Source organism: Aquarana catesbeiana, linkage group LG09 (assembly GCF_042186555.1).
Source record: "Aquarana catesbeiana isolate 2022-GZ linkage group LG09, ASM4218655v1, whole genome shotgun sequence".
Classification (NCBI taxonomy): Eukaryota; Metazoa; Chordata; class Amphibia; order Anura; family Ranidae; genus Aquarana; species Aquarana catesbeiana.
The window spans coordinates 205,352,698-205,377,578 of NC_133332.1; the positions used below are offsets into that span (position 1 = coordinate 205,352,698).

The 24,881-nt window shown below is 42.8% G+C and overlaps 1 protein-coding gene across 2 annotated transcripts in view; it reads left to right on the forward strand.

Moving 5' to 3' along the window:
* COL5A1 (collagen type V alpha 1 chain) overlaps window positions 1–24,881 on the forward strand; it is a 280,359-nt gene that overhangs the window by 219,895 nt on the left and 35,583 nt on the right. For both annotated transcript variants that reach the window (XM_073599596.1, XM_073599597.1), the window contains exons 42-53: window positions 1,643–1,750; window positions 4,785–4,892; window positions 15,597–15,650; window positions 15,733–15,786; window positions 15,874–15,981; window positions 18,885–18,938; window positions 20,649–20,756; window positions 20,831–20,884; window positions 21,447–21,554; window positions 21,645–21,698; window positions 21,862–21,915; window positions 21,999–22,052. In XM_073599596.1, the coding sequence (XP_073455697.1) occupies window positions 1,643–1,750; window positions 4,785–4,892; window positions 15,597–15,650; window positions 15,733–15,786; window positions 15,874–15,981; window positions 18,885–18,938; window positions 20,649–20,756; window positions 20,831–20,884; window positions 21,447–21,554; window positions 21,645–21,698; window positions 21,862–21,915; window positions 21,999–22,052 (918 nt within the window). The remainder of the gene's footprint in view (window positions 1–1,642; window positions 1,751–4,784; window positions 4,893–15,596; window positions 15,651–15,732; window positions 15,787–15,873; window positions 15,982–18,884; window positions 18,939–20,648; window positions 20,757–20,830; window positions 20,885–21,446; window positions 21,555–21,644; window positions 21,699–21,861; window positions 21,916–21,998; window positions 22,053–24,881) is intronic.

Genomic DNA, 24,881 nt, shown 5'->3' on the forward strand with positions numbered 1-24,881 from the left:
CCCATTTCAGTGGCTGGATCCAGCAGCTATTGTGCCAAGGGGTCATTACCCCTGTATCAACAGAAGAATGCCTTCAAGACTTCTATTCAAACTTTTTTATGGTTCCTAAACCAAATGGGGGCCCATACTGGATCTGACTCCCTCAACTTGTTTCTACATGAAATCTGCCAAGCTAGTGATTGCCTCTCTCCCTTCAGTGGATTTTCTGGCTTCCGTTCAGGATGCTTACTTGCACATCCCCATCTTTCCTCCACTTTACTTTGTTCATGTTGCGGATTACCTGAACAATCTCCCGTTAAAGGATCACTTCACCCTATCTCTGGCATCCAAAATACAGCTGACAGTGCTGACTCACATGTCTCATAGATTGGAGTACCTGGGCATGATGCTAGACATGGCCCTGTCCAGTCTTCGAACCTCAGGACAAACTTCTTTCCCTTCCACTCTACTGGGGGGTTAGGGGGGTCCAAACCCCACCATAGCATCCTGCCCAAGTGCCCAGCGCTTACATGCTGCTCAGCAACAGTGCAGCAGTTATTGAAAACAATTGACAGGTAGAATGATTTGCAGTGCAGCAATTGGCTGGGTGACAGGTGGAGTGATCTCTGCCTGCAATACCCCTTAAATACCACACACTGCTTTTGGCACCTGGTTGTCTGCAGTGGGAGGAGCCTGGCCTGCCTGGAGGCTCAGCTGTGAAGAAGACACACACCACGCAGTGCGTGCACTGCAACTGCAAGCACCTGAGGTCATGAACTCTGGATCAAATCAGCATCTGTCTGATGCCAACAGCTCCCTCAGCTTCTCCACAGACCTTTCCCCACCTGGTCGCTGTTGTACCGGTAGTCTGTGACTGTGGCTTTCCTCTCTCTGCCTACCCACTGACTCTGACTCAGTCCCACTCCCATTATTCTGCCCAGGGGCTGACCTGCAAATCACATAAGGAGGCAGCAATAGCTCCCAGCCTTACTGCGCACAATGCAGGCACCATATTATGGTGGGTAGTGCACTGCGCACTCCCAGCTTTTTTTTAAAACACACATTCAGATAAAGAAAAAGTACACTGCCTGCCACAATATGGAGCTCTTTACACCTCCTCATTGGGGAGAGTAAAACTGGGTCAATCAATGGTGAAGGATCTGGGTGTTCTGGTAGACCACAAACCAGCACTCAATGCCAATCTGCAGCTTAAACCCTAGAGGGAGGGAAGCAGACAGAATGTAGACGACAAAAAGACAAAGCAGAGTAGTTCGCTATGGAGTATTTACACTGGGTATTGTATGCAGCTCATAGAACATTTTGCCCAGCACATTGTATAAGTTACAATCCCCCATCTGATGCAGAATGGATTAACTGACCCTTAGATCACCCCATTAAACACTTTACATTCCTTACATCAGTTTTGCAATATTATTAATATTATATATATATATATATATATATATATATATATATATATATATATATATATATATAGTGTGTGTTTATATAAATATATGTAGTATCATTTTTTTTCTTTGTAAAAATGTCTCTAATACACTGCGATGTACCTGCAATGCATTCAGATTTTGAGCACTCAAGTGGTCAGACACATGCTATCTCTGGAAATTTGTCACTGATATGAACTCTGTTTATTTTCTAGGGATCTCCAGGTGAAAGAGGAGCTGCAGGACCTGCTGGTCCAATTGGTTTACCAGGAAGACCTGGCCCACAAGGACCACCTGGACCAGCTGGTGAAAAGGGGGCTCCAGTAAGTACCTTAATTGTTTAATATATAGATATCTATATATTCACACTGTAGACATCAAGCAGGATTCTCCATGCAGTCAACCTGGGGCTACCCAGGTACCAAAGTAATGCTATGGAATGACTACTCTGCACCACACAGCTTTGAAGTACTGCCTCTAACTGTAATTGAGAACCCTCATATGGTTTACCTTTTCCATGTGTATTTGTGAGCAGACATCTCAAATACAGCAATAAAAAATGGTTGGGACTTTAAATAAGGTATAAACAGTAAGGCTAAAAAGAGGAGTCAGTTGTAAAATATGTATATATTTATTATCTAGACATCAAATATTGCTGTGTAAATAGAGCAGTGTCACTTCTACCTCTCCAGTCATATCTGCAACGTATTAGCAATTTTGCTCCTTGGTGGTGGTCAGGTTCATGGCTATAGATAATATGACAGTAAACAATTTTTCAGTTTGTGAGACTGAAGTATAGATGTGGCATGTAGCACTGAAGATGATTCACTTAGTGATGTATTTTGACTGTTTCACCTTTCCTGCAGTCTTCACTGCAAAATAGAGCTCACATCAAGGAATGGTAGGATTTCACATGGCTTAGAGTGAAGTGGCTTTGGTCACCGTCTTTGAAACCCACATTTTAAGCCCATCATGCAATATTCACCTTAAGAACTTGCAATCTGATAAGATTACTCATTTAGTGAGGGCAGAATAACAAAGGTAGATCTATTGGCTGTTTTTTTTAAAGAGCTCTGGGGATATTAGTTCAATAAGAATGGGAAAAAAGTTCACATTTAAATTTTGTTCTTTTTTCTTTTTTTTACCTTTAATACCATGTTGTATAGCTAGAAGGTGGCATCACTGTTTAAAACCTGCAGCTCTTAACCTTGTGGTGTCACTTTCTTGCCAGCAGCCTATTCACTGAATTAAGAATGAGTATCACCCCAACTTTGGATTCCCCTTCAACTCCTGTACACAACCATGAAATCCCCCTTTCAGCTCCAAGTGTCTGAAACATGTTAGGGTGTTAACCAGTGTTAATTTTGTCTACGAAAGTAGACATCATCAATTTTGTCAGCTGCATGTTTTCAGTGACGAAAACTAAACGAAAATAAAATTAGAATTTAGTCAATTGATGAAAACCAAATCCAATTTTCATCAACGAATAAAAACAGAAAATGTGAGGGAGGCACATTTACCCACCTGGACTTCCGCTTTCCCTGGAGCTCCGCATGTCTGTTAAAGCCTCAGCCCCCTGACAAGCTGTACTGGCTGAGAGACGCAGGCTCCCTCTGTCTGTCTGCTGCCTGGGAGTTCTGGAACAATGCCCTGCAAACCACATGGTGAGTGTTTCCCCTTCCAGCAAGGTAGCAGTGCTTAGCACTGTGTAAAATAACAGCCTTTCCACTCACTTCCATTTACTTCCCAATCCTCACTACATGTTATTAGATTTTTACTCAAGGAGATTATAATGAGTTTGGAAATTCTAGAGAAATGCTTAAATAATGCATTACAATTTAACTAAGTTCATTTGATTTTAGTCGACTAAAATGTACTGGAGATTTTAGTCAACTAAAATACGACTAAAACTAAAATAATTCAGATGACTAAAAGACGACTAAAACTAAAATGGCATTTTGGTCAAAAGACTATGATTAAAACTAAATCGAAATTAGACATCAAAATTGAAACTGGTGGTAACGCCATATAATGCAACAGTGCTAGTCTGGACATGGTGCTGGTGCTACTACACATCATTTATATAAAGAAAAGATTCCAGATATCTATGCTAGAAAAATTCATAAGCGAATGTAATATTTTTCTAGTTAATACATACTGTAACATGGCTAAAGGCTGGGATTAGTATGGAGTTTTGCTGTAAAGAGCCAATGATGAGAAATAAAATGGAGTGTGGATAATCACAAATTTACAGTTTGATCTGCTTCTAAAGTGTGACTTGTTCCAGTCCAGTCTGGAAGTCTAGACCTTAGTGCTAGAACTGGCTGCTGTCCATGCTCACATGTTTTCTGCTAATAGATTCATGATACAGATCTTCTCTTCATCTGTCTCCCTGGCATTATCAAGCATTGGTCAGGTTTGGTGGAGGGGGGAAGCAGTGTGGAGATTAAACAGGCCTCATTTTTTGGGTCCAGGCCTCAGTCCTGATTCCTGACTCTTGTGTAACCTGAACTTTGAATTCTATCACAAGCAAACCAGATTGTATTTTGTTATTTGCAGGAAGACAATACTCTCTGTGTTAGCAGGGAGACCCGATGAAGCCATCTGTACCATATTGTGACGAGACAGTGGCATGTTCTGGTTCAATCGGGATATTAATGTTGATTGATTCTGGTTATTAAAGGGGCCCTTTTAATTGCTGGGAGTTTTTTTTTTTTGCTTGCTTGAGCATAAAAGATGTCAGACCCAGGGCTAGAAGAACAACTTTTTAAGAGTCATGGGTATGGGGAGTTCACAGACTACACTTCATATCAGATGAAAGGAGCCATTTCTTTTATTTATAGTTGGCTCACAGTATTCATAATATGGCAGAGCTATTCAGCGGTGCATGGCTCATAGCTTAAACAGTCCAGCATGCACTGGCCAATAAAAGGCTCTTTACTTCATTAGTGATAATGAGTGGCTCAGATTTCAAGTCAGGATTTCTTTTTTTTTCAGTTTAGCTTGTCTATTGTAATTGTTATTTATAGAGGAAACAAAATGTCTGTTTCAGCATTACAACCTCCTTGATCAGCACATTCATACACCATTTCTGGGTGGATCCAAACAGCAGAAATGTCTGCTAAGATTTATATAATTCATGCCATAGACAAAATATGAAAGGGAACTGTAGACAAACATATTATGCATAAAAAAACAGTTTGTGTGATGGCCCTAGCTACCTGTGTCTGATTTGGATGGATGTCCCACACAGAACCCCCTGTAATTGTTATAAGTGTGTTTGTTTTATTGGTGTAACGGTTTCCTTTCCCTATTGTTACTGCCTGATTTCCTCAAATTTGTCTATTGTAACTTCAGGGAGAAAAAGGTCCCCAGGGGCCAGCCGGACGTGATGGTGTCCAAGGTCCTGTTGGTCTCCCAGGCCCAGCTGGACCAGTTGGTCCTCCAGGAGAAGATGGAGATAAGGTAAAAAAAAGATGAAAACGCTCCTGGAGCAAGTTTCTATGTATTCACTGTCAGCCGATTAGGAAAAGATGCAGTAAATGCCAGTAGATTTGGTGTGAAACAACCACAAGCTTATAAAAAGTGTTTGTAAAGTTTATGTTAAGTGTACCGTAACTTGACCTAGGTTGAGCCAGGCTTGCCTGACTGAGCATTATTTCTAGATATGTGACTCAAGTTGAGTGTTATGATTTTCTCTTTCATTTCATTTTATTTTATTTTTTTGTCTTGTTTTGCTCAGCTTTGCTCTTTGTGTTTTTGTTTTAATTTTCTCACTGTACTTAATGGCTGGTTGCAACTGTGATATTGTGCCTTGTGTGCCGTAAGATCGGCATGTTTGTAATATGCAAAGCCATAAATAATAAAAAAAAAAAGTGGACCCTAACAATTAACTTCTATTTTTGCTCCCATTTGTTCTGTTAAATATAACATTAACCACTTCAGCCCCGGAAGGATTTACCCCCTTCCTGACCAGAGCACTTTTTACAATTTGGCACTGCGTCGCTTTAACTGCTAATTGCGCGGTCATGCAATGCTGTACCCAAACAAAATTTGCGTCCTTTTCTTCCCACAAATAGAGCTTTCTTTTGATGGTATTTGATCACCTCTGTGATTTTTATTTTTTTCGCTATAAACGGAAAAAGACCGAAAATTTTGAAAAAAAATGATATTTTCTACTTTTTGTTATAAAAAAAATCCAATAAACTCAATTTTAGTCATACATTTAGGCCAAAATGTATTCGGCCACATGTCTTTGGTAAAAAAAATGTCAATAAGCGTATATTTATTGGTTTGCGCAAAAAGTTATAGTGTCTACAAACTAGGGTACATTTTCTGGAATTTACACAGTTTTTAGTTTATGACTGCCTATGTCATTTCTTGAGGTACTAAAATGGCAGGGCAGTACAACCCCCCCCCCCAAATGACCCCATTTTGGAAAGTAGATACCCCAAGGAAATTGCTGAGAGGCATGTTGAGCCCATTGAATATTAATTTTTTTTGTCCCAAGTGACTGAATAATGACAAAAAAAAAAAAATTACAAAAAGTTGTCACTAAATCATATATTGCTCACACAGGCCATGGGCATATGTGGAATTGCACCCCAAAATACATTTAGCTGCTTCTCCTGAGTATGGGGATACCACATGTGTGGGACTTTTTGGGAGCCTAGCCGCGTACGGGGCCCCGAAAACCAAGCACCGCCTTCAGAATTTCTAAGGGTGTAAATTTTTGATTTCACTCCTCACTACCTATCACAGTTTTGAAGGCCATAAAATGCCAAGATGGAACCCCCCCCCCCCCCAATGACCCCATTTTGGAAAGTAGACACCCCAAGCTATTTGCTGAGAGGCATGTTGAGTCCATGGAATATTTTATATTTTGACACAAGTTGCAGGAAAGTGACAATTTATTTATTTTTTTTTTTTTTTGCACAAAGTTGTCACTAAATGATATATTGCTCAAACATGCCATGGGCATATGTGGAATTACACCCCAAAATACATTCTGCTGCTTCTTCTGAGTATGTGGATACCACATGTGTGGGACTTTTTGGGAGCCTTGCTGCATACGGGGCCCCGAAAACCAATCACCCCCTTCAGGATTTCTAAGGGCGTAAATTTTTGATTCACTCCTCACTACCTATCACAGTTTCGAAGGCCATAAAATGCCAAGATAGCACAAACCCCCCCCCCAATGACCCCATTTTGGAAAGTAGACACCCCAAGCTATTTGCTGAGAGGCATGATGAGTATTTTGCAGCTCTCATTTGTTTTTGAAAATGAAGAAAGACAAGAAAAAAATTATTTTTTTCTTTTTTCAATTTTCAAAACTTTGTGACAAAAAGTGAGGTCTGCAAAATACTCACTATACCTCTCAGCAAATAGCTTGGGGTGTCTACTTTCCAAAATAGGGTCATTTGGGGGGGTTTTGTGCCACCTGGGCATTCCATGCCCTCCGAAACTGTGATAGGCAGTGAAGAGTGAAATCAAAAATTTACGCCCTTAGAAAGCCTGAAGGCGGTGCTTGGTTTTCGGGGTCCCGTACGCGGCTAGGCTCCCAAAAAGTCTCACACGTGTGGTATCCCCGTACTCAGGAGAAGCAACAGAATGTATTTTGGGGTGTAATTTCACATATTCCCATGGCATGTTTGAGCAATATATCATTTAGTGACAACTTTGTGCAAAAAAAAAAAAAATTGTCTTTTTCCCACAACTTGTGTCACAATATAAAATATTTCATGGACTCGACATGCCTCTCAGCAAATAGCTTGGGGTGTCTACTTTCCAAAATGGGGTCATTGGGGGGGGGGGGGGGGTTGAACTGTCCTGGCATTTTATGCACAACATTTAGAACAGGGGTCCTCAAACTTTTTAGACAGGGGGCCAGTTCACGGTCCCTCAGACTGTTGGGGGGCCGCACTATAGTTTAAAAAAATATGAACTAATTCCCATGCACACATCTTATTTGTAGTGCAAAAAAAAAAAAAACAGGAAAAAAACAGTACAATATTTAAAATAAAGAACAATTGTAATCAATATGAACTTATCAGTATTTCACAGACTCCCCTCATTACAGAACCCCTCCCCATCACAGACTCACCCCATAACAAAGCCCCCCCATGACAGATCCCCCCATCACAAAGCCCCCCAACACAAACTCCTCTCCATCACAAAGCCCCACATAACAGATTCCCCCCATAACAGACTCCCCCATATCACATACTTCCCCCATCACAGACTTTCCCCATAACAGACTCCGCCATTACAGATCCCCCCATAACAGACTCCCCCATAACAGACTCCCCCCATCACAAATCCCCCATATAAGTCCCCCCCATAGCACAGACTCCCCCATCACAGATCCCCCCATATCACAGATCCCCCATAACAGACTCCACCATCACAGATCCCCCCATAACAGACTCCCCCGTCACAGATCCCCCATAACAGACTCCGCCATCACAGATCCCCCCATAACAGACTCCCCATCACAGATCCCCCCATATCACAGATCCCCCCTATCACAGACTGCCCCTATCACAGACTGCCCCTATCACAGACTGCCCCTATCACAGACTGCCCCTATCACAGACTCCCCCATCACAGATCCCCCATAACAGACTCCGCCATCACAGATCACCCCATAACAGACTCCCCATCACAGATCCCCCCATATCACAGATCCCCCCATATCACAGATCCCCCCATAACATGCTCCCCATCACAGATCCCCCCATATCACAGATCTCCCCATATCACAGATCTCCCCCATAACAGACTCCCCATATCACAGACTCCCCCATCACAGATCCCCCATATCACAGACTCCCCCTATCACAGACTCCCCCATATCACAGATCCCCCCCAAAACAGACTCCCCATCACAGATCCCCCCATATCACAGACTCCCCCATAACAGTCTCCCCATATCACAGATCTCCCCATCACAGATCCCCCCATAACAGACTCCCCATCACAGATCCCCCCATATCACAGATCCCCCCCATATCACAGATCCCCCCCATATCACAGATCCCCCCCATATCACAGACTCCCCCATATCACAGATCCCATATCACAGATCCCCCATCACATATCCCCCATCACAGATCCCCCATCACCGATCCCCCCCATATCACCGATCCCCCCCATATCACAGATCCCCCCATATCACAGATCCCCCCCATATCACAGATCCCCCCCCATATCACAGATCCCCCCATATCACAGATCCCCCCCCATATCACAGATCCCCCCATATCACAGATCCCCCATCACAGACTCCCCATATCACAGATCCCCCCCATATCACAGATCCCCCATCACAGACTCCCCATATCACAGATCCCCCCCATATCACAGATCCCCCATCACAGACTCCCCATATCACAGATCCCCCCCATATCACAGATCCCCCATCACAGACTCCCCATATCATAGATCCCCCCCATATCACAGATCCCCCATCACAGATCCCCCATCACAGACTCCCCATATCACAGACTCCCCATATCACAGACTCCCCATATCACAGACTCCCCATATCATAGATCCCCCCATATCACAGATCCCCCATATCACAGACTCCCCTCATCAATATTACACTGCCGCCCCTGGTATAATGTCACAGCACTCCCACTCAGCACTTACCTGTATCACGCAGGACGCGAGGCATGGTAGGTCCGGACGGAGGGCGGGACTTTGGAAGTGAGGGGCAGGTGATTGGTTCCTGGGACCGCCCCGATGCCTAGTAACCAATCACCTGCTTCTTAGCACAGAAGGTCCTTTGTCCGGTGCCTGTCATGTTTCCCGTCCTGTGTGATGGAGGTAGCAGAGGGCAGGGGGAGTGCTGCGATGTTAAAGGGGCAGTCCGCGGGCCGGATAAAAAACGCTGGAGGGCCGGATTCGGCCCGCAGGCCGTAGTTTGAGGACCCCTGATTTAGAAGCTTATGTCACACATCACCCACTCTTCTAACCACTTGAAGACAAAGCCCTTTCTGACACTTTTTGTTTACTTGAAAAAATTATTTCTTTTTGCAAGAAAATTACTTTGAACCCCCAAACATTATATATATATTTTAAAGCAAATGCCCTACAGATTAAAATGGTGGGTGTTTCATTTTTTTTTCACACAGTATTTGTGCAGCGATTTTTCAAACGCATTTTTTTGGAAAAAAACACGCTTTTTAAAATTTCTAATGCACTAAAACACACTATATTGCCCAAATGTTTGATGAAATAAAAAAGATGATCTTAGGCCGAGTACATGGATACCAAACATGACATGCTTTAAAATTGCGCACAAACGTGCAGTGGCGACAAACTAAATACATTTTTAAAAGCCTTTACAGGTTACCACTTTAGATTTACTGCTAAAATTACTGCCCTTGATCTGACCTTCGCGGTGATACCTTACATGCATGGTGCAATTGCTGTTTACATTTGATGCCAGACCGATGCTTGCGTTCGCCTTTGCGTGAGAGCAGGGGGGGACAGGGGTGCTTTTTTTTTTTTTTTTTTTTTTTTTTTCTTTATTATTTTTTTTTTTTTTTATCTTATTTTTAAACTGTTCCTTTAATTTTTTTTTTTAATCATTTTTATTGTTATCTCAGGGAATGTAAATATCCCCTATGATAGCAATAGGTAGTGACAGGTACTCTTTTTTGAAAAAATTGGGGTCTATTAGACCCTAGATCTCTCCTCTGCCCTCAAAGCATCTGACCACACCAAGATCGGTGTGATAAAATGCTTTCCCAATTTTCCAATGGCGCTGTTTACATCCGGCGAAATCTAAGTCATGAAATGCTCGTAGCTTCCGGTTTGGAGCCACTCTGGTCTCTGATCAGCTCTATGGTCAACTGGCTGGATCACCGGCTGCATTCTCAGGTTCCCTGTTGGGACAGGAGAGCCAGAGAAAAACATGGAAGACGGCGGGGGGGCATTCCCTCCCACTGCTTGTAAAAGCAGTCTAGAGGCTAATTAGCCACTAGGATTGCTTTTACATGAAAGCCGACCGCTGGCTGAAAAGAATGTTACCAAGATGATACCTAAACCTGCAGGCATCATTCTGGTATAACCACTCAAAGTCCAGCAACATACCAGTACGTTGCTGGTCCTTTTTGGGCATATATTGTAAACTTTTTTTTCATGCAGCCTGTGGGCTGAACAAAAAAAAGACATTGATCGGTGGGTATGCCCACCATTAGAATACCTCCCTTCATCCACCCACTTCTAATGATGTGCATACATGCAGTGTATATATATATGCCGAAGCATGGGGGGCATCCTCCCGCAAAAGGTAGGAGCAAATCGCTCCTCCGCCCACTGCTGCCCCCACGCTTTAGCATATATGCTGAAGTATGTAACTGTGGTGGTGAAATCACCTCCGACAGCGCTGGAGTCACGGCTTTATGTATCGTGGGAGCAAACGCTGTTGCTGTCAAGATAAATAAATCCGCTCTGCAGCTGAATGGCGTACCTTAAAACAAAAAAATGGTTACCAATAAAACACAGTAAGGGCTCTTTCACACGGGGCGGATCAGTAATGATCCGCCCCGTGAACACCCGCTTGCTCAGCGGGGATCGCTCCGCCGATCCCCGCTGAGCAGGAAGATGACAGGTCCGTCGCTGCACACGGACCTGTCAGAGCGCCGCTCTCCCCTATGGGGGATCGGATGATGACGGACCGTAGAGTCCGTCGTCACCCGATCCGAAAACAGATGGAAAAGTAGGGTTTTCCTCCGTTACACTTTTCGGATCGGAGCGGGTCGGATGTCAGCGGACATGTCACCGCTGACATCCGACGCTCCATAGGGATACATGTATGTCCATTTGTCATCCGACAACGGAAGGATGAAAAACGGACATACGGATCCTCAGTGTGAAAGAGCCCTTAACAGTAAAGTATAAAAAAATTGCATATCTGAAAAGCAAACATGGTAAAACATAATAACAATAAAACATTGCAGAATAGAATACAGTAAAAAAGAGCAGAACAATAGAGAGAGAGAGAACAATAAAACGACAACTATTTTTGTTTTTTTTATTTTATATTTTTTTTGTGTTTTTTATTTTTTTTACTTTTTTTTTTTTTTTTTACACTTTTTTTTGCAACTATAACTTTTGTAACTGGTACCAGGTTCGGGTCTCTCAAAATGCGATGGCATCTTGGGAGACCCTGTGTTAGTGTGCCTAGTCTGTGCAGTGCTGTACCCTACGCTAATACTCAACTAGTGAATGGTAGCGTTCAAAACATTCACCAATGCATAGACCAGGATTGTCAGGACAGGAGGGACAATAATACCGGGTGTCACACCTATATCTGCGCTTGCTGCAGACACGACATCTTCTTTGGGGGGCTCGTTGGGTAGGGGTACTTGGGAGGACATAAGGAAAATGCCTCTCATGCAGCCGGCTTACTGCATTTGGTTGGGGAAGGTGAGGTAGAGCACCGTCTGGATACAGAAGGGCTCTGACGATCTCTTCCTGGAATTTAAGGAAGGATCCAGTCTGTCCTGAAGCTCTGTATAGCACATGAGCGTTCAGCAAAGCCAATTGAAATAAATAAACAGACACTTTCTTGTACCAGCGTCTGGCCTTACGGGCAATTAGGTACGGCGCCAACAACTGGTCGTTGAGGTCCACCCCTCCCATATTTTGGTTATATTCGTGGACACAGAGGGGTTTCTCCACAACACCAGTCGCCGTTGTAATTTGGACCGTCGTGTCTGCATGAAGGGAGGTAAGAATGAAAACATTCTTATTATCCCTCCACTTCATAGCGAGCAAGTTACTACACTTGAAGCAGGCTCTCTCCCCCAGCCTAAGACGGGAATCTACAAGCCGCTGGGCAAAGCCCCGGCGATTAGGTCGCACGGTGCCACATGCTCCAATCTGTTGATCAAAAAGGTGACTAAAAAGTGGCACACTTGTGTAATAATTGTCCACATATAAGTGGTACCCCTTTCCGAATAAGGGTGACACCAAGTCCCACACAATCTTGCCAGCGCTTCCTATGTAGTCAGGGCAGTTTGTCGGCTCTACGTGACTATCTTTGCCCTCGTAAACCATAAAACCGTAAAACTACATGTATAGCCTGTGGCCCTGTCACAGAGCTTATACATCTTGACCCGGTATCTGGCACTCTTGCTGGGAAGGTACTGTTTGAATGACAAGCAGCCAGAAAACGTAATCAAGGACTCATCAACGCAGACAACTGCAAAACGTTGGTTGAAGTGGTTTATGAAGGGCCAAATTTTGTAGAGCCGATCGTATTCAGGGTCTCCACGAGGACGACAGAGTTCATTGTCGTTGAAGTGCATGAACCGCAAAACCTGCTTGTATCGTGCCCTGGTCATGGAGGCAGAGAACAAGGGCATATGGTGAATTGGGTCAGTGGACCAATATGACCGCAACTCACTCTTTTTAGTTATGCCCATGTTGAGGGAAAGGCCCAGAAAGAGCCTAAATTCGGAGACCGTAATTGGTCTCCAATCTCTGGCAAGGGAGGACTGGGGAATAGTGGCGATGTGTTGACCAGCGTATAAATTGCTTTGGTCCACAATAGATCTATAGAGATCTTCGGTGAAAAACAGCGAATAAAAATCCAGTGGCATAAAATCAACTGTTTCCACATGGTTGGCCAGTAAATGGGGGAAGTATGGGTGCTGCAGAAGTGGTGGGTTCCCAACTCGGATTGGCGAATGCATCAGAAAGGGCACTATGGACATGACGGGCCTGTGTTTGTCTTCTTGGTGGCAGCGGGACACTACTAGTGCTTGCCACCTCGCCAGCTTGAACTGCACTTATGGGACTTGCCACGTCACCAAGTGTTACTGCAGTGCTGGATGTACGACCAGAGTGTACTAGGCGGCTGGTGCTTGCCAGTTCACCGGAAGGAATAGTGGCGCTAGTACTGCTCTGCTCCATATGAGGGACCTGTGGTTCTTGCACATCAAGGACAGAAGAAGAAGTTCGTGGTCTGGTACGCCTGACCTTGGCAGGGACCACAACTCCGTCGTCAGATCTATCTGTCATGGAGCCGCTGTCCTCTACAGGATCGTATTCTGAGCCTGAATCTGACAGATGAGTGACTTCCTCTTCACTATCTGTCATGCTCAGAAACGTGTAGGCCTCTTCACTAGTGTACCTTCGATTTGTCATTTTGGGCTCTAAATTTAGTGGTACACTAGTGAGACTCACAGGCAAAAAAGCTCCTGACTGTTAGCGACTGTATCAAAACGCTACCAACAAAAACTGTTAGCGATCGCAGGGATCAGGCCTGACTCTGTGAACGCTGCAGTTATGTGTGTTTAGTGTTTTGTAAGTGACAGTGATTGATCGATACTGCACTTGGGTGGGCTGGGCAGGGCTGGGCCGAGGGGCAAAACGCAGGTGCTAGCAGGTATCTGGGCTGATCCCGCTAACACTGTGTTTATGGGAACCCTAAACTGCTGGGGATGCTAGTATAGATCTGATCGGATCAGATATTGATCCGTTCAGATACTATAGCACTAAGGGAGGAGTATGCTGCATGCGTGGGTGTTAGCGGTACTGATGCTGCCTGGGGCGACGCAGACCTTATCTGACCCTAAAACTTAACTTATATCACCTCCGGGCGATTAGGGGGTTAAACCTTTATAAGGTAATAAACGGCGGGTGCCCTGAAACTATAATAAACAAACTAACTAACCAGCGTCACCCGTAACAGTTATATGGTGATCACTGGTGAAAGGGTTAACTAGAGGGCAATCAGGGGGTTAAAACCTTTATTAGGTAATATATGGGGGTCCCTGTCACTATAAAACACTGACGGCGAACATATATACTTACCTCCCTAACTAGCGTCACCTGTGTCACTAATACAGCGATCAGAAAAACGATTGCTTAGCGACACTGGCAACGGGGGGTGATCAAGGGGTTAACCTTTATTGGGGGGGGGTAGGGGGGTACCCTAGACCTAAAGGGGGCTAACACTAACTGCCCTACCACTTATAACTGTCACAAACTGACACCAATGCAAGAAAAAAAAAAATTGCTATTGGTGTCACTGTGACAGGGGGTACAGGGGGGTGATCAGGGGTGAAATATGTGCCTAGTGTATTCTACTGTTAGTGTAGTGTTTGGTGCACTTACTTGATGTCTTCTCTCCTCAGCGCCAGAACGAAAAGACCGACTCGAGGAGAGATGACATCACTTCCTCTGCCGCTGTTTACATTACAGCAGCAGAGGAAGAATGTCATTGGCTGGGAGTGATCGTGAGGGGGTGGCCTCGAATGGATGGCGGACCCCCCGCCTGCGGGAGGCAAGTAACGTACCCATACGTTACTTTGCCTGCCCGTGCCATTTTGCCGCAGTATATCTGCGTGAGGCGGTCGGCAAGTGGTTAAAAGTATTTTAATATATCTGTTCAAAGTGCAAAAAAAAAAACCTGTTAATCATGTCAGAAATTCTGAGTTGTTCTATACACACTTCCTGTGTTATCTCAAGGGGTCTAATTAGCCCTCAAATTTCTTATCTTAGACTACAGAATAGTTCGTGTCTATGTTGTAGAGAGATGAGGAAAGTGGAAGGGTTGGAGTAGTTTAGCAAAAGACAGCTGAACAAGGCTTGCACTATTCAGTCCACAAAATGTAGCGTGTTTTCAACCCAGAACAGGACTTAGCAGCTGAGTGCATTTCTGGCATATCAACAGGTACAGTATATTTCTGTACTCACAGGGTATAGGGATAAAACATGGGAAAACATTTTTTTAAATTTTTCCTGACATATACTTTAAAGCAAACTTGCTCTGTAGAGCTTCCAGCTCCAGAATTATTGAACCAAATGATCATGAAAGATTACTATGATTCATATGATATTATGTGTCAAATGTTTAAGTGTACATTTTTTCTAGCGTTTTGGGGAAAAATGCTTATGCGCGTAAACACACCTAAACACGTGCATGATATGCTCCATAGGGGTGTTTTTTATGCTGCTTTTTTCTGCCAGCAGTTCTGCCATTTTTTCTGCTGCCTTGTGTGCATGAACTCTTAGCGTAACTACAGTTGTTCTGATTTGACAACGACAGCACTATTCTGCAATCAGGATTATAGTATAGTATGTAATATATAGTATAAGTGTCATAGATTGTATAAATAAACATGGTATGTGGTTTCTTTGTTCCAGGGTGAGATTGGAGAGCCAGGACAGAAAGGAAACAGGGGTGACAAAGGGGAGCAGGTAACTGTCGTGGTTCAACTGTATGAATGTTTTGTGTTTTTTTTTTTAAAGAACAAATTGATTGACCTATTTATTTTTACAGGGCCCACCCGGACCTTCAGGACCTCAGGGACCTATTGGTCAGCCTGGTCCATCAGTGAGTAAAATCCAGTTCATTAAATTATCTGTTGATATTGCCCATGGATTATAACATTATACATTCTGTGTTCTAATTTCCTTCCAGGGAGCGGATGGAGAGCCTGGACCCCGAGGACAACAAGGCTTGTTCGGTCAGAAAGGTGACGAAGGTCCCAGGGGTTTCCTTGGACCACCAGGCCCAGTCGGACTCCAGGTGATTATGATTTGAAGTTTAGAAAGTGACTTTCCTGCAAAGGGAATTAGACTAATCTTCCCCAGGTCAGCAGTCTTCAACAGGCATAGCTATATATTCATTAGGTATGTAGCAACCTCCCGGACCTCTAGAGACCTGATGGTTACCTCCAGGGTCAGGGAGAACTGATATCCTTCCTTGTAGAGTGGGTTAACAAGCATGGGGGGTGTAATGCAAGATGAAATGATGGGCGACAGTCACTTTTTGGATGCAAACAAGATATTTATTGTCTCTTAACAAGAACTGTGGGAGAGTAGGTTAGGGCCAGGACACCCTTAGGTAGATGCAATGGTAATTTGCAGACTCCGAGACACTAAAAGTAGACAGCTATACAGGGAAAGGCCTCCAGCCGGATGCCATGTCTGTATAGGTAGGACCTCTGTCTCCTATAGCAACTGAACTTGTAACAGTCATTAAAGGTAGTCGTATATAACTCTTGGTAAAACAGAATAGTTCTTCTCTTCTCTCACAGTATCCCACTGTAGGTTTTCACTCACTGAGCTCCCAGTCTCTCACTAGACTTCCAGATCCCAGCCATCACTGGATCCTCTATACTCTTCCACAGCTAACCTGCTGCACACTCCTCAAGAGTCACCCCCGCTAACCCGCTGGGTCCCTGGCTTGGCACTCGCTGTAGCTTTCCCACTTCTTCACCGTCCCCGGCTGGTGAGAAGACTGCTCTGGTTATTGCTCAAGCTTACTCACAGTAGTCTCCGGTAATAAGATGGATGCTCCCTTAGTGGCAACTGCTTCCCCTTTACCTCCAACCACAACTGGTTCCCCATCCGTCTGAACCTTTGTAACTTTGTTGGACTCCAATCCTGCAGTCCCAACCCTGCACTGCTTCTCCAGTTCCTGGATAGGCTTCAGGCAGCCTACCAGCCAGGTGTCTCCGGGATAGGTCTCTGGCTTCCGGCCTAGCAACCCAGGGCGACATAATGCATGTCCACCTAGACAGCCGTTCAGGTGGCCCAGAACCCCGATCACCTGACTCCACCCAAATAAATAGGCTCTCCCAGCAGTCAAGGGACTAAAAAAACCCTGCCAATTGGCTGAGACACCCCATCCATTCATAACCTGGTCTTGCTATGCCCTTGCCGATCTAATGTCACCAGGCACAGTCCCACCTAGTGACAGAAGAGAAAAGGTGCAACAATTCCATAATTAATGAGGAATCAGAGGATCTTCTAACAATTAGCCTGGACAATTACTACCTGGCAAACAAAATTTGTTAGCAACCCTGCCTAAACACCAGTGTGCTACAGGTACACTAAGAGCAAACTTCAGGGAAACCCACCTTGGCACTCTAAGATGTTTATGGCAGCTTTAAGGCTTTGTATCCTCTTACTGATTCTGCAGAAGGTTTATGCTGACTACACAGGCCTAACACTGCTGATCATCAATTAACAGATCTTTATGAGCTTGAATTACACAGGAGGATGAATTTCATTGTAACCTCCATGATGTCTGATTACTGTAGAGGAAAATAAATTCTGACAAGGTTCCATGAATTTTTAATATCTACACTCTGCTCCAAGAAGTAGTTTCTTCCATATATTTCCTGCCTGTCTGTCTTCCCTACCTCAACCTGCAGGACACTCATCGATAAAGCTACCTACCGTTCTTGAATTCCAAGGAAGGATTTGCAGACTTAATGTTGAAAATGTACCTAGTCGTTTAAAATAGAAAACTGTGCTCTTTTACGTTTTTACATTTAACTTGTTTTAACCTTTCTGTGTTATCCAAGATTTTCAAATGCAAAACAAAAGTGTTAACATTTCACTTGCATAAATTTGTCATCACAGTATCTTTAGTCTGTTGTGCTCTTCTGTGACACGTATTGTTCAATTAGGAGTAGCTGCTTAGTAGCAAATTGCCCTTATAAATTATTTGAAGAGGTTGACAACTCTACGTTATGCGTATCCGTGAATATAAAACATTAATTCTGCTGTACAGCCCTCCCCAAACCTGGGCGGTTTTCGATCTACTGAGAGAATTTAAAACCATTAGGCCCCATGCACACAGGATGGGAGCAAAAAGCAGTGTCAAAAATGTGTCTAAAGTTGCATACGCATTTAGGCACGTCTAGCGTTTATCGCTGAAACACTCCTCTCCAAAACACACTGGCCCTGGTTTTGTTTACTGCTCTAAACACCCCTGCCTCTAAACAGCTATGTCTGCATGGGCACATCGGTTAACATTGAGGAGTGTTTAGAGGCAGAAAAAAAAATGCAAAGCGCCTCTAAAAGCAGTGTCCCAAAGCAGAACCCAAAGCTAGAACCTTAGAATATATGCTTATGTTTAACGTTGGGCTGCCCTATGAAATATATATTCCATCAATTAGCAGTGAATAATAACTTGTATACAGGCGTAAAACCAAAGGATGCAGGGTCTTTGCAAACATTTATTTGACATATTTTGCTTGTCTCAATTTGCTGAGGTGGTATTTAAAAAAAATGCAAAAAATGTCACCTTTTCAATCCTTATAAGCATATTAGGGATCAGTTTGGGATGTTGCTACCTCATTTTTAGTTTATCTTTGCAGAATTTATGTCATTCATCCTGATTTGCCATCATATAACATACAACCTTCATGTAGCTAAGATGTATACCACAACATTGTAACCACCATTCCAGTTCTAAGAATGGCAATGCTATGGTTAGCATACAAACTCCTTGCTTGGGGTTGGTATGGAGAAAATTAAACCGTGATATAAAGCAGGGACTAATATGGATTAGGGTTCTCTGTAAAACACTTTGTAACAAATTGGTATTATGTAAATGAGTAAGTGACATTTCCGCAAAAACATTTTCTATGCATTTAGTCTATGAAGTGACACCATGTATGTTTGTGTTTGCCACAGGGCTTACCCGGACCTCCTGGTGAGAAGGGAGAAACGGGTGATGTCGGTCAGATGGTAAGTATAATAGTGCGCTTTCTTTCCTGTTACTTTTGACATATAGCTGTGTAATATTAAGACATGCAGCTGTTAATATGTAATTCTAGGGATTATTCCGATTTTTCATTATGTCTGCTAAAAACAAGACCATTGCTAGGTTTCGTACATGACCCATAATAACACAACTGAGGAACTGTCTGTTTACTTCTCCATTAGAATCAAACAAATCCCCAGCTCAGTACAGTAACTCTGCAGAGACACTGCAGCGTTGGAATGCATCAAACATTACAGCTTTGTAATTGCTCATAGTCTGATTGATCCTGCTCATAGAGCACACTGTGCACTAACAGCAAGACAAAGGAACACATCTAAAATAATGTATCTCACAAAAGGAGAGTGTTAATAAATCCTTGATTTCCAGCTTATTGGAGCTGAATATTTCAAACACACATAAAACAAGAAATATCTGTGCTGACAGGGGATTTACACAACACTGGAAACAGTTTGTGCATATAAAATCTGTGAGATAATCAGAAATATGCATTTTCCAATTTGGATCTCACACACTAAATGGAATGTATAGCAGGGGCGTGCAGTCAGGGGAGGCAGGTGACCTATGGTTCTGGAGAGACGGGGCTCCTTGCGCAGCCTGTCAGACGCTACATACAGAGCAGCCAGTTTAACCACTTAAGGACCGAGCCTCTTTTTACACTAGTTTAGCACTGATCGGAAATCAGTCGAATGCCTGACAGAAGCCGGCCACCTTCTGTCTGACAGCCTGATATACACACTGGCCGAATTTCGGACATTTTTTTTTTTTTTAACTAGCCACTGTCTCCTGACATGCAGCCCATGTGTACCCGACTTAAGGATCTGAAGAGCTCTGCCATTAGGAACTATATAAAAATGTATTAGAACCCAGACCAACTTCCTGATAGTGACAACAATGAGTCATGGTTGCACAATGTGTCTACATGGCCACTTGTCTACACCAGGGGTGCATGTGACATAGTGGCAACTTGTGAGAACAACTCAGAGACAGTTGTCACATTATAGGAGGAGTGCCTGAACAAGAACCTTCATGGCAGAATCACCAGGTATTTAAATGAAAGCTGTATAGTTAAAAAGATTGGAACGTTTTGTAATCACAACAATATATTTAGGCTTACATGAGATTTAGGCAATTGGGTTAGATCAGATCTCTCAAAGCAGACATTCAGAATGATAATGTGTGTATGTTTGCTCTGTTTAAAGCGAACCGGTCAGTTCCCTTATCTTCATATATTAACCACAGGACTGAAATGCTGGCCATTCCTCTGAAAGAACCTGGGCATTCTGATATGTACATTTCCACACTTGTCCTCAGTATTGAGGTCTGACCCACACTCTTTCCTTCTTAAACTAAACTCTTCTAATGGCTCATTACTATGATAGGTGCTGCCAGTGTTGGCAGTTTAAAAAACAGAGAACTTAGCAAAACTGGAGGACATCACAAGGGGTGTTGTATTCATGTTTTCATCATTGTAACTGAGATATGAATTATGGGAGTGAAGTTTGTTTTTATTCCGGATTCAGACCTAGTCAGCTGTGACATACTGTGTTGGAATGGCCACTCACACCCTAATGTTTGATGGACTGTAGTTTTAACATTCTTGACTCCATTTGGTAAAATTCATTGTGTGTATTTTTGTTCCTATCTTTTCAACTGCATGCCATCTCTGCTTACAGGGTCCACCGGGTCCACCTGGCCCAAGGGGGCCCAATGGTCCACCAGGAGCAGATGGCCCACAAGGTCCTCCAGGAGGAATTGGAAATCCTGGAGCTGCTGGAGAGAAGGTAGATTGTCTTTGTAATCAGTTGCAAAGCTGAATGGGAGTGAATTTTACAGCTAACTCCACTTGTGTTTACAGGGTGACCCTGGAGAATCTGGTGAACCTGGTCTTCCTGGAGAGCTTGGGCCACCAGTAAGTAAAGATAATTTGGATTTATACAGGGGAATATCAGCAGAAATATTCAAAATAGCAGCCATTTATTGTCTTACCATATTCTAATATAGTGAATATACTGTATGTTCAGTTTATGTAATTATGCATCTGTTTGAAGATGATTTAGTTGTGGGGATCATTCTAAGTTTTCTTTAGCCTAAGCAGATAGCCCAGATTTCAAAACTTCCCAGGTTAGTTTAAGATAAAATCCTACCAGTATTTTTTTAATTTAGTTTAGGGCCTCCTCCCAGTTAGAAATATCTTGTACAGCTGCTGTCACAGAATCCCAATCGGTATCCATATAAGATCCCTAAACCACTTCCAGGCTAAACCCAGAAATCCTAAGGAGAACATTTTCTTACATTTGATTATTACCTACAGCCCATGAACATAGGTAAATATAGGAATGGAGAGTGATCTATAAAATACAAGTCTTCTACAGAAACCCAAATTGTAAAGACTACTAATGGGCTACTAAGTGTTTAAATACACAGTATTTCACAAACTTATAAACTGATTTTGTGGGTCCTTCATTTTATAGGGTCCAAAAGGTGAAAGAGGAGAAAAAGGAGAAGCAGGTCTTCAAGGAGCAGCTGGTCCAGCTGGTCCAAAAGGACCTCCTGGAGATGATGGTCCTAAAGGTAGCCCTGTAAGTACAAGTCCATGGTCTTCTCCTGTTTGGTCTATGGACTAAGCTGCATTAGTGTATTGTTAACATGCTTCTTTTACTGCTTTTAAGGGTCCAGTTGGATTTCCTGGAGACCCTGGCCCTCCTGGTGAACCTGGTCCTTCAGTAAGTACTCACTTCACTAGACAACCCAACAGTTTTACAATGTTTCCAAATGGTAAAGCATATATTAATCAATAATAGACAATGTAACAATATTTGGGGGAAAATTAAAGTCCATGTACTGTAAAAAGCTTTTAAAAAATGTTTCCTCATCTCCAAACATTAGGGCCAAGATGGACCCCCTGGTGACAAAGGAGATGATGGTGAATCTGGACAGCCTGTGAGTATAAATACTATTGTACGTTTTCGATTAAAAGAAAAACAAAAAACATTTGGTAACCTATTTTACATTCTGTCCACCAGGGATCACCAGGACCTACTGGAGAGCCAGGTCCATCTGGCCCCCCTGGGAAAAGGGTAAGTATCTAAAAGTCCAACAATGACCATCGTTGAGCTCACTGATAAGAAAACAATGGACCAGTCAGAACATAAAGCCGATCGAAATTTCCTGCTGAACCAGCTGAGATTGAATTCAAGAATGGACAGGCTGATTGTACCCAAGTTTATCCATCGACTGACTTGGGTACAACCAGCCTGTCAGATTTTACATGTGATTACTGCTGGTGGCTGTAGTCGCTAACAGTAATCATAGTGTTCTGACACCTGGGAAGGCTCCCCACACCCACCCATGGTGGAAGGAAAGAAAATCTAATTTTCTATGGTCTCATTAGGTTTTGTCCTAAAACCTTTTTGCTCTCAAATACACTTTTTTCACTTATGCAGTTCTTTAAAAGGAGAAGTTTGGGAGTATGTAAAAAAATAAAAATACATACTCGCATCCATGCTGCAGCATCAGTCACTGGCCACCTTCTCTAAGCCTGAAAACAGAGCTTTGACCATACTTCTCTCTTAGCCTTGGTTCACACATACAGTTGCTCATAAGTTTACATGCCCTGGCAGATTTTATGATTCCTTGGCCATTTTTCAATGGGGAATGATAACACAAAAACAATTATTTCACTCATGGTTAGTGTTTGGCTGAAGCCATTTATTATAAATCAACCGTGTTCACTCTTTTTAAATCATAATGGCAACAGAAACTACCCAAATGACCCTGATCAAAAGTTTACATACCCTGGTGATTTTAGACTGGTAACATGCACACAAGTTGACACAAAGGGGTTTGAATGGCTATTAAAGGTAACCATCCTCACCTGTGATCTGTTTGCTTGTAATTAGTGTGTGCGTATAAAAGGTCAATGTGTTTCTGGACTCCTGACAGACCCTTGCATCATTCATCCAGTGCTGCACTGACATTTCTGGATTCTGAGCCACGGTATTAAGAACTGGGGTATGTAAACTTTTTATCAGGGTCGTTTGGGTAGTTTTTGTTGCCTTAATGATTTAAAAAGAGTAAACACAGTTGATTGATAATAAATGGCTTCAGCCAAACACTAACCATGAGTGAAAGAAAAGTTTTTGAGTTATTCATATTCTCTGAAAAATGGCCAAGAAATCATAAATTCTGCCAGGGTATGTAAACTTATGAGCACAACTGTATGTGGTTCAGGAAACGCAGCTATCCCTGTATGTTTGCTCCACCTGATTGCAATTTCACTGTGTTTGGAATCTGCTGCGGGTGTCAATACAAAGTTAACGACACTCCAAATGCATCACAAACGCAGTGCAGTTTGCCTACATCGGATCGCATGGTACAACACATGTGGTTCCAAAAAAAGTGCCTGCACATCTTTGGTGCGATTTGAGCCCATTCAAAAAGAAAGGGCTCAAATCGCACCACACTGAATTCCATGTGAATTGCACAGGGTTGTAGTGTGAATCAGAGCTTAAAAGGTTAACTCCACTTTCATGGGGGAAAAAATTACAAATAAATAAAAATAATATAGCGTATACAATTGTGACACAAGCCATGTTGTAATTGAATGTTTTTAAAAATTACCTTTCCTTTACAATCTGCAGCGCTGTAATTTTCCGTAAAATGCAATGCAATATGGCTACCTGGAGGTGTTCTGTACACAGAATTTGTACAGGACGCCGCGCTCTCCCACCCCCCACGAAACATAATTTTCTGATGTGATTGACTCACTGATTTTCCCAGAAGTCTCACCTAAGATACAAGTCAGATTTCAGGCATCTCCTGCAACAAAAATTACATTTTTGATGAAATACTCCCAATAGGAAATCACATCTAAAGGGATGCAGGCCCTGCAGTTTTCCTTGTAATGCCCTTTACACACGATAGGATTTTCCGATGGAAAATGTGTGATAGGACCTTGTTGTCGGAAATTCAGAGCGTGTGTAGGCTTCATCACACATTTTCCATAGGCATTTCCGACACACAAAGTTTGAGAGCTTGCTATAAAATTTTCCAACAACAAAATCCGTTGTCGGAAATTCCGATCGTACAAATCCGACGCACAAAGTGCCACACATGCTCAGAATAAATTAAGAAATGAAAGCTATTGGCTACTGCCCCGTTTATAGTCCCGACGTACGTGTTTTATGTCACCGCATTCAGAACGATCTGATTTTCCGACAACTTTGTGTGACCGTGTGTATGCAAGACAAGTTTGAGCCAACATCCATCGGAAAAAATCCATGGATTTTGTTGTCGGAATGTCCGATCAATGTCCGACCGTGTGTACAGGGCATTAGAGCCCTGAATGTGCATTAGCTGTTTGATAATTAGATTAGATTCACTCCCATTAGATTCACTTTTCACATGGACATAGACAAACACACAGGGATTTCTTCAGAATAACAAAAGGTAGAAATCTGCAACAAAGTTTGTTAAAATTCTTTCAATGTACATAGATCAGCCAGAGGGGTATGTTTTTTTTTTCTCAACAAAAGTGGAGTTACCCTTTGAATTTGAGTTTTTTTTTTAAATGTTTCCAGTTTTTGTAATAATCTGACTTCAGGAAATTTTGCATAAAGACTTAACTCACATCCAGCTTGCAGTGGCAGTGTCTGCTCAATAAATTAATGGGTGAGATGAAGTGGATTTATGTAGTTTTATAGAAGGGGAATGCTCAGGCTAGGTGTGACGTGTTATTTTTTCATTAATATTCCAGGTAACAGGTGGGGAACTAGTGACACAGGGTCTGTAGAGGTGCACACACTGAATACTGTTCTAATTTTAGACAATCATATACACAGGAGGGGTGGGTGTTTCACAAGATTATATATTTCTTTACAAATATTTTAGCTAGTAAAACATTTTGT